The 15,356-nt window shown below is 37.0% G+C and overlaps 1 protein-coding gene across 1 annotated transcript in view; it reads left to right on the plus strand.

The window, feature by feature from the left end:
- The window catches only part of LOC150082921 (E3 ubiquitin-protein ligase AMFR-like), a 271,559-nt gene that overhangs the window by 25,949 nt on the left and 230,254 nt on the right, over positions 1 to 15,356 (plus strand). Inside the window, exon 2 of the mRNA XM_090377682.1 lies at positions 11,239 to 11,331. Coding sequence (XP_090233808.1) covers positions 11,239 to 11,331 — 93 coding nt within the window. The remainder of the gene's footprint in view (positions 1 to 11,238; positions 11,332 to 15,356) is intronic.

The raw sequence follows: 15,356 nt of genomic DNA on the forward strand, positions 1-15,356 counted from the left end.
ATGATGTTACCAACAGATTGTCAGATTTTAAGGGAGATAAAAAGAGAGAATCATTATTTATGTGGGGACTAATAATACTAAGCATACACGCCGTGACCATCAGTTGGAGAAATACAGGACTTGCTGAAAAAAATGCCGTGAGTTAGGACAATGTCTGCAATTCTGCCCAGAGACAATAGGAAGGACTATATGCTGTGAAAGCCTTGTGGATTAACTCTAGACTAGAGGGAATCTGTCTCCAAAGTTCTAGGAGATAAATTTTTTTTCAGCTGGCCTTCATTTGTAGGTAGTAGGAATTTATTTTGTAGAGATGGTATTCATTTGAACAAAGGTGGTTCAAGGATTTTTGCCAGTATCATTGAGGATACCCTAAGGGTTCAGGAAACTTCTAGTTAGGGGAAGGAGAAGAAGGTAATTTTTGATCCATGTTTATCTGATGATATGGTTAAAGTAATGCTTGCACTCACATTATGAATTCTTGTTTGTTGCTACAACAGCCAGTGTTGATAAGGTGTTCTGAGGGTAGCAATACTTCAAATGAGAGGGAAGATATAGCTTGGGATTCAAACCTAAATAACTTCAAGGGGTGTGTCAGGGTATATAAGATTGCTTAGTCTCAACTGTCTTTTTTTTTTTTTTTATGTAAACCCCAAACACAAGAGGTATTAGAACCTATAATACTTAGTACCGTGCTTGGGTTGGAGGTTGAGAACATGAAAGAAGATATTTGTTGACATTGGACTTGAACTTCTGTAGACTGTAATTTTCAGGAAATATGTATGAAGGAAGGTTGTTCCAGAAAACGGCAGTTGAATGAATAAACAAGGAAGATGAAAAGTTGGTTCTGTGAGTTTGAAGTTGGACAGTAAATGGATGTTGGCTGGTGGTGGCACGTGTTTTGACTGTTTTGAAAGAGAGAGTGGGAATTATAGAAGCCAATTCAGAAGAACAATGTCCATGGAAGTATCTGTAGAAGAGGCATGCAACAGAAACAGTACTGTCTATGAGACAGTGAGTGGAGAGACTTTGTTAAAGATGAATCATTAATTAACTTAACTGCCCTCCTCTGAATGGAATCAAGAAGCCTGATAGAGGTTTTGGGGGCACCACCCCATATGTGGGAACAATATTCCATAGCAGGGCAGATTTGCGATTTATACAGAGTGAGCAGTTGTTTGGAAGAAAAGTAAAGGTGAGAGCGAAAGAAAAAACCAAGTTTTTAGATGCAGAGGAAGCAATATTTGTAATGTGCTTGTGCCAAGAGAGATTAGAAGTGAGGGTAATCCCCAAAAGAGATATATATCATTTTGCCTAGAAATCGGTGTCACTAAAGATAAGCATAGGAGCAGAAGAATCCTTTTTGCGAGATATAAGACAAGACTGAGTTTTAGAAGGGTTGAAATCAACTGTTGTCTTTGCCCCACTGGAGAATTACCTGAAGATCGTCATTTAAGGAATTGGTAGCAGGTTTTCGATAAGTTGAAGCTGATTGAGCAGGACAAGGTTTCTCAAAATGGAAAGTGGATTGCAATGTGCTATCATCCGCAAAACTATGGATAGGATTTCCAGTCAATGGAAGGTCATTAATATACAACAGGAAAAGAGTGGGGGAAAGAACTGAACCTTGGGGGACACCGGCATTAGTGGAGAAGTTAGAAGACAGAGAGCCATCTACTCTCACCCTCAATGAGCGATCAGAGAGAAAACTAGATAACCAATTACTAAAAACAGTTGGGGCAAAGACAACATAGTTTTTTTAGTAATTGGTTATTAAAAAAACTGTTGTCTTTGCCCCAACTGTCTGCCAAACACGATCGAAAGCCTTTAAGATGTCAAGAGCAACTACTTGTGTTTCACCGAACCTATCCATTGAATTAGTCCATAAATGGGTAACGTAAGCCAGAATATCATCAGTGGATTGACACTGACGGAATCCATAATGGCAATCGTTGATCATACGGTAGGTTTCTAGGTAGTTTAAGAGTTGGCGGTTAATTAATTTCTCCATTACTTTAGAAAGAGTAGAAGTAATTGCAATGGGACGATAATTGGATGGGAGGGATTTGTAACTCTTTTTATGAACTGGCTGGATATGAGCAAATTTCCAAGCAGAAGGAAAAACACCTTTGGAATAAGAAAGTGAAAAAAAGGCGGCAAAGAATAGGAGTAAGTTCGGAAGCACAGGTTTTGAGAACAAGTGGAGAAATGCCATCGGGACTTGGAGCTTTCTTAGCATTAAGATTTGTCAATATCCTTTCTGACATCCTTTTGACGGAAGACCACAGGAGGCATTGAATGGAGCATGTTGGGAATGGTGAGAGATGTTTTACCAAGATCATTAATACATGAGTTGGAAGAAAAATGGGATGCTAGCAGGTCAGCTTTATCCTTGGCTGAAGTGACAACAGAACCATCTGGTTTGGACAGAGGTGGGAGCAGAGATGGGCAAAAGTTGTAGCCAATAGCTTTGGCAAGAGACCAGAATGCTCGTCTACCATTAGGGCTAGAAGCAAGTTCTCTACTCTTAAGCTGTTCAAACTCTAGTTTGGACTGATTAATAACCACTTTATAATTGTTGCGAGATTTGGTGTACTCAGAAAATGAAACTGAAGAATTAGAAACAAGCCAATTACGATATGTAACATTCTTCTCTTGAACAGCCTTAGCACATTTATTGGAAAACTAAGGTTTAGATAAAGGACGAGATTTTAAAGTGGAGTGTGGGATAAAGGATTCCATTCCTTCAAGAATAATTTCACTGACACGATCTGAGCAAATGTTGACATCAGAAGTTTTGAAACAATAATCCATCCAAAGAAAAGAAGTCTCGCAGGTCATCCCATTTTGCATTCTTGTAATGCCAAACAACACGAGGTTGGGAATAGCCATGAGATAAAGGTTCCATTGGAGAAGAGACAATCGCCAAGTTGTGATCTGAAGTGCCTAAAGGACCTCTTACTTCGACCGTGTACTTAGAAGGGTTGTTTGTGAGAAAAAGATCAAGCGTATTGGCTGTATGATTAGGATTGTCTGGTATTCTTGTATATATATATATTTTTTATATTTTGGTAGTTGTTGGCGCATCGGCTTCTGTGGCCATAATGCACCTCCCAAGGTTTTTGCATTACTTTGATCGAAGCCCAAAGTGGGATTCGAACCCGCAACCTTTAATTTGCCAGGCAGGCACTTTACCTACCCGGCTAGCCCAGTCAGCAGTATTCTTGTAAGTAAATGAACAATCTGTGTAAGGTCATTAGTAATTGCAAAATCCTCAGCATCTCGATCAGCTGGGTTGGTGTAACTAGAAAACGGAAGCCAGCTGGAGTTGTGAACATTAAAATCACCATGGAAATGTCTACAGTAATGTGAGAAGCGTTGTCAATAAAATGGCTGAATTTAAACTCCTGGTTAGGACAACTAATGCTGATATAATAGGCCTGACAGAAATGTGCCACCCGGAAATTTGTGATGCGTTCCACGGCAGTACGTATAATTCATTTAGGGAAGATAGAAGGGGTGGAGGGGTTATGCTTCTTATATGCATCTTGAATGCGAATATCGGAATACGTGAATATCGGAAACTTAAAGGTTTGTGTAAAGGACCTTTGATGTCAGTGTGGCTTCGAAAACTAATAAAGAAATTTTAAGTGACTGTGGAGTTAGGTGTAATTCCATGCATTGGACGACCACACATCGGAACAGAGGTAGCGGATGAAGTGGCAGTTGCAATGGTTAGAATGCAAAACACTATCAGTTTTTAGTGCCTGCATTGTGAAACAAAATTTAGAAAGGCACTTCAACGCACTCCATGGTAAATACCAATCAGATTTTCCGCCTAATAGTGACCTTAGAAAAAATAAATTAAAAGAACTTAAATTCAGATTATTTGCACAACAAAATTTCTTCATGACACGCAATTTGCAATCTAAAGCAGTAACTGTAGCATCATTTGAAGTGGATGTCTTGAAAAAAATGCAAACTGTTTTCTGATGGTCAATTCATCAAAGAGGCATTTTTAGAAAGAACAGATTCTCTTTAAATAATAAGTGTTATGGACATACAGCTCAATTGCTCATTTTTATTCGTATGGTTTTCGATGATTCTGCCACTAGAGAAGAACTGATAGGTATGGTTTCGTTAAAAGAATGAACTAGAGGTTTTGATATACTTAATGCATTCAAAAATTTTATTGAAAAAATTAAATTACCACTATTTAATCTTGTCTCCATAACAACATATGGAGCTAAAGTAATGACGAGGCATCTTAACGGATTCATCACGTTGTGCGTGCCAAAAGGATGATGACTTCCCAGATTTTTTTGAGTTACCACTGTATCATTCACCAACATGTGTTAGCCAGCAAAAGATTAAATACTAAAAGTGTTATGAACACAGCTTTCAAAATCATGAATTCCATCAGAGGACAATCTCTTCAAAGGAGACTTTTCAAAGTGCAACTCGATGAAAATGAACCAAATCTGATATTACACAAAGATGTGAGATGGCTGAGTCGGAGTAAGTTTCTACAGATATTTCGAAATTTGTTGAATGAAATTAAAAAAAATTTGTTGATCAAAGGGGAAGATGATTATAAGCAGCTACAAGATTCGGAGTGGTTGTGTGATCTGACTTTTTTGGCAGATTTTACCAGTAAATTAAGTGATCTGAATTTGGAATTACAAGGAAAAAAATAAAAATGTGGGTGACATGATTAGTAGTATTTTTTGGCAATGGCTAAGGATCTCAAAGAAAAAAAAATTCTATAATTTTGCAAAATCATTGCAAAAATATCCTATTTTTGAATTAAATAGTGAGAAATATGTTTCTGAAATTGAAAGTTGTGGATGATTTTGAAACCAGATTCAGTGATTTTAAAACAATTGAAGACATTGTTCAATATATTTCTTATCCATTTAATATCGACTTAGATTCGAAACAAATTGCAGAAAAAAATCTCCGAGATTTTTCACACAGGGAAAATATTATTTGAAAATGAAATTATTACATTGCGGAACTACTTCCCAAAAGTCAGATCATCGGAAAAAGACGTTTGGAAATATGTTTGCCAAGAAAAGTACTCAAATATAAAAAAAAAATGCAGTGAACAAAGACGAAGAATTGTACTACTCATATGGACTGCATACAAAAGATTCTTTACTGTTGGCCTTATAACAGTATATCCCCGATTTTGAAAGCTTGGCAGATGATACAAAGACACAAATTTCACATAAATTAAAAATTTAAATATGTATAAATTTAAAATAAGAATTCTGAATTGTATTTAATTTTAAAATTTATAAACATTTTTCAACGTGTTGATTAACTTTTTTAACCATGTGCAATGAAATTTTTGAAATGGTAGATTGCGACACATTTTAAAGAAAAAAAAGATCGCATCACAAATAAAGATGGCCACCCCTGCTATATATCATTGACAAAACCCCATGACTTGCCCTGGCAGCCTGTCTGCATTGCTCAGAAAACTTCATATCTGACGGCACAATTACTCCCAGGTCTCTCATTTTCTACCACCTTAAGTGTAGTACCACACAGTCGGTACATTTCTCTGGGGTTACTTCTACCCATATGCAGTAATTTGCATTTGTCAAGGTTAAACTTTAGTTGCCACTTCTTAACCCATCTGCCCAAATTTTCTAGATCCTGTTGCAGTAGCACACTGCCATTACTGTCATTAACAACCCTGCCAACCTTTATATCATCTGCAAACTTTGACACTAAGCCTGATATTCCTTCATCAATATCATTGATAAATATACAAAACAACAGTGGACCCAACACTGAACCCTGTGGGACTCCTCTAATAATATTAGTCCACGAAGAGCAGCACCCATTGATTACCACCCTCTGTCTTCTCCCACTCAACCATCCTTTTATCCATTGTAGCAATTTACCCTTAATACCATTCTGCTCCAATTTGTACAATAGTCTTCCATGCGCAACAGTGTCAAAAGCTTTCCTGAAATCCAAATATATGATATCAAAATTATTTTTTGCATCCAGTTCCTTTGTAACCACATCATAATATCCTATCAAATTTGTCAGACAAGACTTTCCCTTAACAAACCCATGCTGTGTCGGAATTATTGCTGCAGTCTTGTCTAGATGATCCTGCAATGCATCTTTAACCAGTGACAATTTTACACATTATTTTACACGGAACAGAAGTTAAACTAACTGGTCTATAATTACCTGTGTCACCCTTCGATCCCCCCTTTGTGAATTGGGAATACAGTTGCACATATCCAGCCCTTGGGGACCTCCCCTGAGTCCAGGGATGCTCTCATAATTATGGCTAAGGGTTTGCTTAGTTGCTTTGCCGCCTCCTTTAATATAACTGGATAGATTCCATCCACCCCAGGTACCTTTCTTATATTTATCGTCAAGAATTTCTCCTCCACTTTGCTCTCAGTTATTACAAAATCATTAAACACCCTGCTACAATTTGATAACCTTCTGCCATTTTCAAACCTTAATAATTCCTCATGTGTGAATGTAGATGCAAAATACTCATTGTTTGCTGTCCGAACAGGATCATCAACAATCGAACCATCGATATCAAGTGGACCAATCAGATTCATCCCCTTCCTTTAAGAGTTTACATAAGTAAAGAAATCCTTGCTGTTTTTCTTAGCATCCTTTGTCAAAGATTTCTTATAATCTGCCTTCGTATGTCTAACCTCCTTTGTGACCTGATTACAAGCTTATATCTGCCATAAGGCTTCTGAGTCACTTGATAATTTGTGCATCCCATGCATTTTTCTTCTCTATTACAAGTCTCATTAGTTCATTTGATAACCATTTAGGCCTAAACCTTGAACAATATTTCTTAATAGGTATGAAACTTTTAGTAGCTTCCACAATTAATTCCTTGAATGCTTCCCACTTAGAATTTACTGTTGGTAACATTGTCAGTTGATCCCACTGTACAGAATTTAAAACCTGTCTGAGACCACTGTACTCACCTTTACGGAAGCAAAAACCCTTTCTTTTAACCCTGATGGTAATTATATCTTTAAGTAAATCCCACCTCAGTACACTGTTATCACTGCCACCTAGTGGTTCCTTTAGCTGCAAATTTTTAATACTCAAATGATCACTGCTGATAACCAGATCAAGAGTATTACCCTCTCTGGTTGCCTCTCAAACATGCTGCTGCAGAAACAGAAAACAATCATCCAATAAATCCACAAAAGTCTTACTAGTGTGTGAGTGACCAACCCACAAGTTCCAGTCAATATCTGGGAAGTTAAAATCCCCCATTATAAGACATTATGATTTACTAGCCCACTCTGTTTCTCTGTACGATTATTCATTGTACTCATTCGAGTCATTAGGCCTATAACACACTCCTACTCTTATTTTTGCTTTCGCAGTGCTTATGCCACACCAAAATGACTCAGCAGTGCACTGTTCATCTATATCAACTGGATGCACTTCTTTTGAATTTGTTTTTCTTAATTAACAGCATGACACCTCCTCCCTTCCTATTCCATCTATACTTTCTGTACACATTGTACTCCCCAAATTCCAATTCTGCATTCCTAATATCAGTGTGACATCACGTCTCTGATATCCCAACAATATCCGCCTTTGATGTCTTGACCAACACTTTAAATTCATCAGATTTATTTACTATACTTCTAGCATTGGTATACATGCACCTATTCCTAGTTACCCTGACACATCCCGTATACCCACCTGTTTCACAATGACTGCCATCAGTCCCTGAAACCCCCAGCACCCCTCGCTCCAGGTTGCTACTTATTCTAATAGAAGTCTGTGCAAGAATCACCTTTACCTCTGCCTGCAGCTACTGTTAAACTATTAGTCCTTGTATCCCCACAAGCTATCAGTTTTCCGACCCATCTCACACTGCCTCGATAGCATCAGCAAATATTCTTGCACCCTTTCTATTTAAGTGTATCCCATCCCTGTAGAAGCAGTCTCTCCTGTTAACAAGCACAGACCATGCTGAAAAAAATTCTACCCCTTGAGCCTTGCACATTCCCTCCAGGGCCGAATTGATTGCCAAGGCTCTCACCATGTACTCCCTCCTATCATGTCTGGGCAGAATTGCAGACACTTTCAAATTTAACCCTAACTTATGACTTTTTTGCAACATTGACCTGTACTTGTTAAGTAAATCTGCAGATCTACTCTTAATGTCATTGGTGCCAACGTGTACAACAATATCACCTTTTGTACACTTAAAAGATGATATATGCTTTACAACGTCATCAACTTTTGCCCCTGGCAGACATACCCTGGTCCTGTTCCATCTGCCCTTTTTACATAATATATTCCCCGTCTCCCTGACAATAGTCACCAACAATAACTAGTTCCTTTGGGACCAGTGCATTCTGCCTTGGAGATTGCCACTGTTATATAAGTAAAGAAATGCCAGAGTTCACTCCTGATACCCAGGAGTGAACTCTGGCGTTGAGTTGGGCAGCTGAGAGCTTGTCGGGCCCTTCATTAATTTCTTCGAGGGCATCTACCCTACACCTCAAGCTCTCATGGATGCCCAGTAGAATGCTGAGTTGATGCCTAATTTCTAGACACTCTCTGCACCTGGCACACACAAAGACATCTTCCTGGGCTAGATCATGTTCTGTTCCAGAGAGTTTGGCAAACATTTCGCAAGTTGCACATTTTTTTAGGCTGTGATGCATTGGAGAATCGCCCCCCTCAGTTTTCCCCTGAGTCAGAGCACTCCTGCCACTTTGTGCCCATTGTTTTGCTGCTCTAGTCTGGGCATGATATTTTAAATTAATAAGATCAATAAATTTAATTAATTAATTGTGAATACTACACTGTCTAATAGAATCCTAAATGCAGTGATGCGTTTTACGCTATATAATTGTACGTTAGAGCTAACTAGTTACCATAATTAAAAATTTGAATTCATTACCACTATACAAAAACAGTGGCTGCAAGATTTAAACGAAATAATGGTTTTACGTATATTAAGTAGTAATCTACAAAAACTCTTTATCTAAATTAAAAATCAGCGTAACTATAAGACTACGTATAAAGTACAATATAAAGTAACAATTAGGTAAATAAAAAGGCAAACACTTATTGCTTTTTCAGAGCCTGTAATTCACAGCTGTAATTTTTAAAGAGTCAGCGCCCCCTTTTTACAGTTGAGACACCCCTCATTAATATGAGGGGTGTCTTGCTACAGTTGAGACTGCAAGTGAGTGAAGGTCAATAACTTGTTTATTATGTTGATCTGCTTTCTTCTGTAATATATGCCACTCAGGGTTCAGAATGAACTAGATTGCACCAGAACACCATTCTGTTTTATCATCAGCAATGTCACATACATACTTGATTATTAAACATGAATTTCATTTCATCTCATCAACAAGTGTTCCATTTCATAAAATTTTCTTTTTAACCCCTTATGTCACTGTATTTCAACGTTAGGTGATGTAATGTATACAATGACTCAGATGCACAACCTGTGGCGTATTTTCATATTTAAATTATTACTTCAAATATAATAAGAGAGGTTACAATATGTGCAAAAAAAAGTGCCATTTTCCTAATTATGAGTATGAATCCTTCATGTTTTTGAGACTTTACATAGCTATATGTGAAATTCCTGATTCAACATTGGCCTTAATCCTTTTTCTTGTTATTTTTAAAATTAAATTAGAAAGACAAACTCCAGTTGTCACGGTTATAATTATAATCAGTAACCCCAAATATAAAAATCTGCAAATTGTGGCAGCCACAGATATTTGGAAATAAGATGCCATCATATTGAAACCAGCATTCATGTTCATCCACTTCCAGTAATAAAATGAATTGGCTTTTAAGATTTCTATGTGCAGTTTCCATCAACTATAACCAGAAAAAAGGGAGGAGGGGTTCCACCCTATCCTGCGGTTTTGCTGTTCATAGAACTGCTTAAGTGAAGCCATCTTTTATCACTAAAGAAACCATTATATGGTTTGCTACTCATGTATGTTTGATGAACATACAAAATCACCAGTTATAACTAATACAGTAATAATTTTTCCTTGTCACAATCCTTTAAGTTTGTACATAACACAAATGATGAGGACATTATTTTATTTATTTACTTAATTTTTTTTTTGTGTGGCCCTCAGAGAACATACTGATCTGCAATGCATGTTTCTTGAAATTTTTTTGATTTCAATAACCACGTAAAAACATCTTTAGAGTTCTAATTAACAAAGATCTTTCAGTATGTTTCTTGTCATCAGCACCTCCAGTCTCACAGAAATGGGTAAAGAGTCTAGAAGTTATAGCTAATTTGGAATTGTAGAATTGGATTGTCTCTTGAAAAATCTATTAACTTGTTTGCTCATAACTGGGATTTAAAATATTTGATTATAAACATATGCTGCATTCATTGTAAACAAAGCATTGCTGGTGGTGAGCAACTGAAGGCCTAACATAAACCATTTATCAGACATCTGGAAATGACCAGTGGCATTGCATTTGTAGTCAGAATAGAATTCAGTCAGGTTGTCAACAATAAATTAACATTTAATATTTGAGGTTATGTGAATTCTGAATTACTCTGCATTAGAGGAAATCATAAATGCTATGTGAAGGTTGCGACCTAGTGCTAAAATGTTAGACTCTTGTTGGATGAATGCCTTATTTCTAATATTTGCAACAAAATTTTAAATTTGCTTACCTGAATTAATCACTGTAATATGAGAACTTATTTTCAAAAGTAAGAAATGTTCAAATTTTGAGGTAATTTGGTACCATACTTTTCAGCTTATTTTGCAGTTTTCATCTTCTCTCAATACAGGAGAAAAAATTACTTTTGGTTTAAGACAAATGTTTGTCTTGCCGATATCATTGGAATACCCATGTGTAATGTGAAAACATTATAAATGTTAGTTAAGGAAGAAGTGGTTGTGAGAATGGTAGGGAAGGGATTATCATGCTTTCAGTTAAATAAAGAAGCAGCAGAACAATAGTTTTTTCACGTTTGTAGTTGCATACTATGTTTGTTATGGCTTACTAGCACTAAACTTGGTTAATAAGCACACTAAAATCCCTTAGGGAAATTGGAAAATTGAGAAAACATTTTGATGCTTTTTTTTTTTAATTAGATTTAAATGAAAATATGAGCTTTAGCCTTTAACTGTGCAATGTAAAAGTATTTTTATGTTACTTTTTAATTATTATTTTTTATTTATTATTATTACTATTTTTTTTTTTTAGACTCTCATAAACATGGCATATTGTTGTTTAATACTTGTGGGCAAGGTAATTCAAAAGCTTGTATTTGGAGAACTAAGAGTTTCAGAGCAACAGGTAAGAAAATTATTAGAATATTTAATGAAATGCTCTGTATTTTCTTGTCATTTATCTGATTTTTCATTTGCCTGATGACGGAATTTTAATAAAATAGTATGCTTCTCACCAACATATCACACAATCTGGAAAATGCCTTAACAGATATCCAAAGCTAGACTTCTTAAATAATATATTGGTGAATAAGAGAATAAAGAAGTCATATTTCCAGATTATGCATTGGTCATGCTCACCCAATGAATAGTTACTTGCTCACAAAAGATAATTTTCCACACTGCAATAACTGTCATTCCCTACTGAGAGTAAAGCACATCTTGGAATGTCCAGTATATTCGAAAATCAGTAGATAAGAAAATATAAATTACTTGCTCCCCGCCTCACATAAGTAACTATCCAATTGACCTTTGAATTTTTTCGAACTGTCAGCCTCAACTACCTGTGAAGGCAACCTGTTTCAGCAGTCGACTCTCATTAAAAGAAAATTATCTGAGCATTTGTGTCAAACACCAAAAATGTATTCCATCTAAGATTGTGATGGGTGTATTATAGACTTAGCTGCTGATGCACCAACAAATCAAAAAAACCATAACAAAATTTGTGGGTGGTGGTGTGGAGAAAATGTTAAAACAAAAGAATAAAAATTCCAAAATTATAAATAACATCTATTAATATGTTTTAATTATAAGTGATTCAGCAGCAGTTTTCCATAACAAAAATATATATCGGTGTAAATACACAATATATTTACACAGATACCCATAAGTTTAACTACATACATACTATAACAGCATCATTTAGATTATCTCATATTGTGGCTTCCTTCACAATGAGATATCAGGTATTGCACTACCTCAAATAAATAATGCTCCTCTAGTAGAGGAGACTACTGTTATTTATTCTCAGTGGGCACCACCACCCAGATGCGTTTCGGAACTTTTTGGCTCACTCATCAGTGGGTGGACAGTTACCCTGATAATGCAGACATGCCATCACGGTTGCGAAGTTAATTCCACAATATGAGAGATGTCAAAAACGTATGTTAAATACATAGTATTTAAATACACGTTAAATACATACGTATTTAAGTTTACACATAAGTTTAACTACTTACATAGTTAAACTTATGGGTAAACGTTACACTACCTATGTACTTATTAGCAGTAGTAGAGGCATATGATGCAAGAAAGTAAGCTTATGCAGCATCAGCCAGAAGAAAAAAAAAACAAAAAAACTACCACTTCACTCCTCTGTTCGTTCGAAATACTGTCCAGCTGAGCCTTAAATTTATTTAGGCTATCAACTTCCACAACAAGGGATGGAAGTGTGTTCCACCAACCAACTACCCACTGGCTAAAGGCAAATTTCCGCACATCTGTCCTACATCGGTCTTTCCTCAATTTGTATTTATGCCCTCTCAGGTGATTATTCTGAGCAACAGGTAGAATCCCTTCAGCATTGAGCATGCTCAAACCATTCAAGGCTTTATACACCTCTATCAGATCACCTCGCCTGTGCCTAGTCTCCAGACACTGTAATTTGCAAAACTTAAGCCTTTCTTCGTAAGAGCAACCCTTTGTTCCATTCACTAATCTTGTTGCCCTTCTCTGTATTCGTTCCAGCAGCTCTACATCCTTCTTGAAATGAGGCCTCCAGACCTGTATACAGTACTCAAGGTGTGGCCTGACCATTGCCTTATACAAGGGAATAATCACCTCCTTATCCCTGATAGAAAAATTCCTGTATATCATTGATGGCACCATGAGCTACTCTTGCAGCCCGTCTGCTATGCTCAGAGAACTTCATATCTGCCTGCACAATTACCCCCAGGTCCTCTTCATTCTCTACCACTGTCAGTGTAGTACCACATAGTTGATACGTTGCTCTGGGGTTGCTGTTTCCCATATGTAGTACTATACATTTCGGAATGTTAAACTTCATTTGCCTTCTCTCAGCCCATCTGCTCAACATTTACAGATCCTGCTGCAGCAGCATAGCGTCAGTAGTGTCCTTAACAACCCTGCCAACTTTTGTATCGTCTGCAAACTTGGACATAAAGCTTGATATACCATCATCAATATTATTTATAAATACAGAAAACAATAATGGACGTAGCACTGAACCCTGAGAAACTCCACTAATAACATTAGTCCACGATGAGCAGGTGAAAAGTTATGCTCTTGATTAAGAAGCAAAACAGAGAATGGAAAGCAGCACCATCAACTGATACAAGTTTCCAAGTGTCATTTTGAGTAAATCTGGTGTGACAAACACTAGGAAAACAAAAAATGAGAGTAAGTGTATGCAGAGGCATAGCTAGGTTATTGGCCATTTTAATTTCGTTGCTACATGCCTTTTTTCGATAATTGGTAAAATCATAATAAATAAGTGCAGTCGGACCTCTGTTTGACGAACATCTTCTCCCCCTCAACCACCTCTTTATCCATACAGCAATTTGCCTCCAATGATACACACTGCTCCAATTTGTGCAGCAGTCTTCCATGTGCAACAGTATCTAAAGCCTTTCTTAGATCCAAGTATATAATATCAAAGTTATTCCCTTCATCCAGTTCTTTTATGACTGCATCATAGTATCCAATCAAATTGGTCAGGCAAGACATCCCCTTAACAAAACCATTCTGTGTCCGAGCTATAACTGAAGTCTTGTCTAGAAGAACCTGCAGTGCTTCTTTAACCAGTGCCTCCATTAATTTTCCTGGACCAGAAGTTAAACTCACAGGTCTATAATTACTTGTGTCAGCCTTTGATCCTCCTTTGTGAATTGGAGTCACATTTGCACATCTCCAGTCTATGGGTACCTCCCCTGAGTCCAAGGAAGCTCTCATAATTATGGCTAAGGGTTTGCTTACTTCCTTTGCTGCCTCCTTTAATATAACTGGATAGATCCCATTAAACCCCAAGGGCCTTTCTTGTGTTTATCTTCAACAATTTCTCCTCCTCTTTACTCTCAGTTATTACAAGATTATCTAGCTTACTGCCAGAGTTTAATATACCTCTGCCATTCCCCCTCGCTGAATAACTCCTCATGTGTGAATGTTGATGCAAAATATTCATTTAGTTTGTTAGCTACCCGAGGAGGATCATCAACAGTTGAACCATCGATATCAAGTGGACCAATCTGATTCGTCCCCTTCCTTATAGAGTTTACATAAGTAAAGAACTCTTTGCTGTTTTTCTTTGCATCCCTTGCCAAAGATTTCTCGTAATCTGCCTTCGCCTGCCCTACCTCCTTTGTAACTTGGTTACAGATCAATTTATATCTATCATAGACTTCTGTGTCACTTGTTAATTTATATGTATCCCATGCATTTTTCTTCTCTGTCACATGTCTAATTAGTTCATCTGACATCCATTTAGTCCTAAATCTTGAACAATATTTCTTAGTTGGTATGTAAAGCCTAGTAGCTTCCCAGATAAGTTCTTTGAATGCTTCCCATTTTGAATTTGCTGTTGGTAATATCATCAGTTGGTCCCACTGTATAGAATTTAAATACTGTCTCAGACCATCGTAGTCACCTTTACGAAAGCAATAACCCTTCCCTTTACTCCTGATGGCAGTTACCTCTGAGTAAATCCCACTTCAGCACACTGATCACTACCACTTAGTACTTCCTCCATCTGCAGATTCTTAATGCATGAAGAATCACTACTGATAATCACATCAAGAGTATTACTCCCTCTAGTTGCCTACCTAACATGCTGATGAAGAAAACAATCATCCAATAAATCCACAAAAGCCTTGCTAGTGTGTGAGTGACCAACTCACAAATTCCAGTAAATATCTGGGAAATTAAAATCTGCCATTATAAGACTCTGATGTACTGGTCCACTATTTCCCTGTACAGTTTCTTATTATACTCATCAGAGTCATTAGGCCTATAGCACACTCCTACTCTCAATTTTGATCTCCCAGTGCTTATGTCACACCAAACTGACTTGACACTGCACTGTCCAACGATGTCCGACTGGCTTCACTTCCTTGGATTTTGTGTTTCTTAACTAATAGC

This window comes from Mastigoproctus giganteus, chromosome 7 (genome assembly GCF_048544385.1).
Source record: "Mastigoproctus giganteus isolate SK-2022 chromosome 7, ASM4854438v1, whole genome shotgun sequence".
NCBI classification, from domain to species: domain Eukaryota; kingdom Metazoa; phylum Arthropoda; class Arachnida; order Uropygi; family Thelyphonidae; genus Mastigoproctus; species Mastigoproctus giganteus.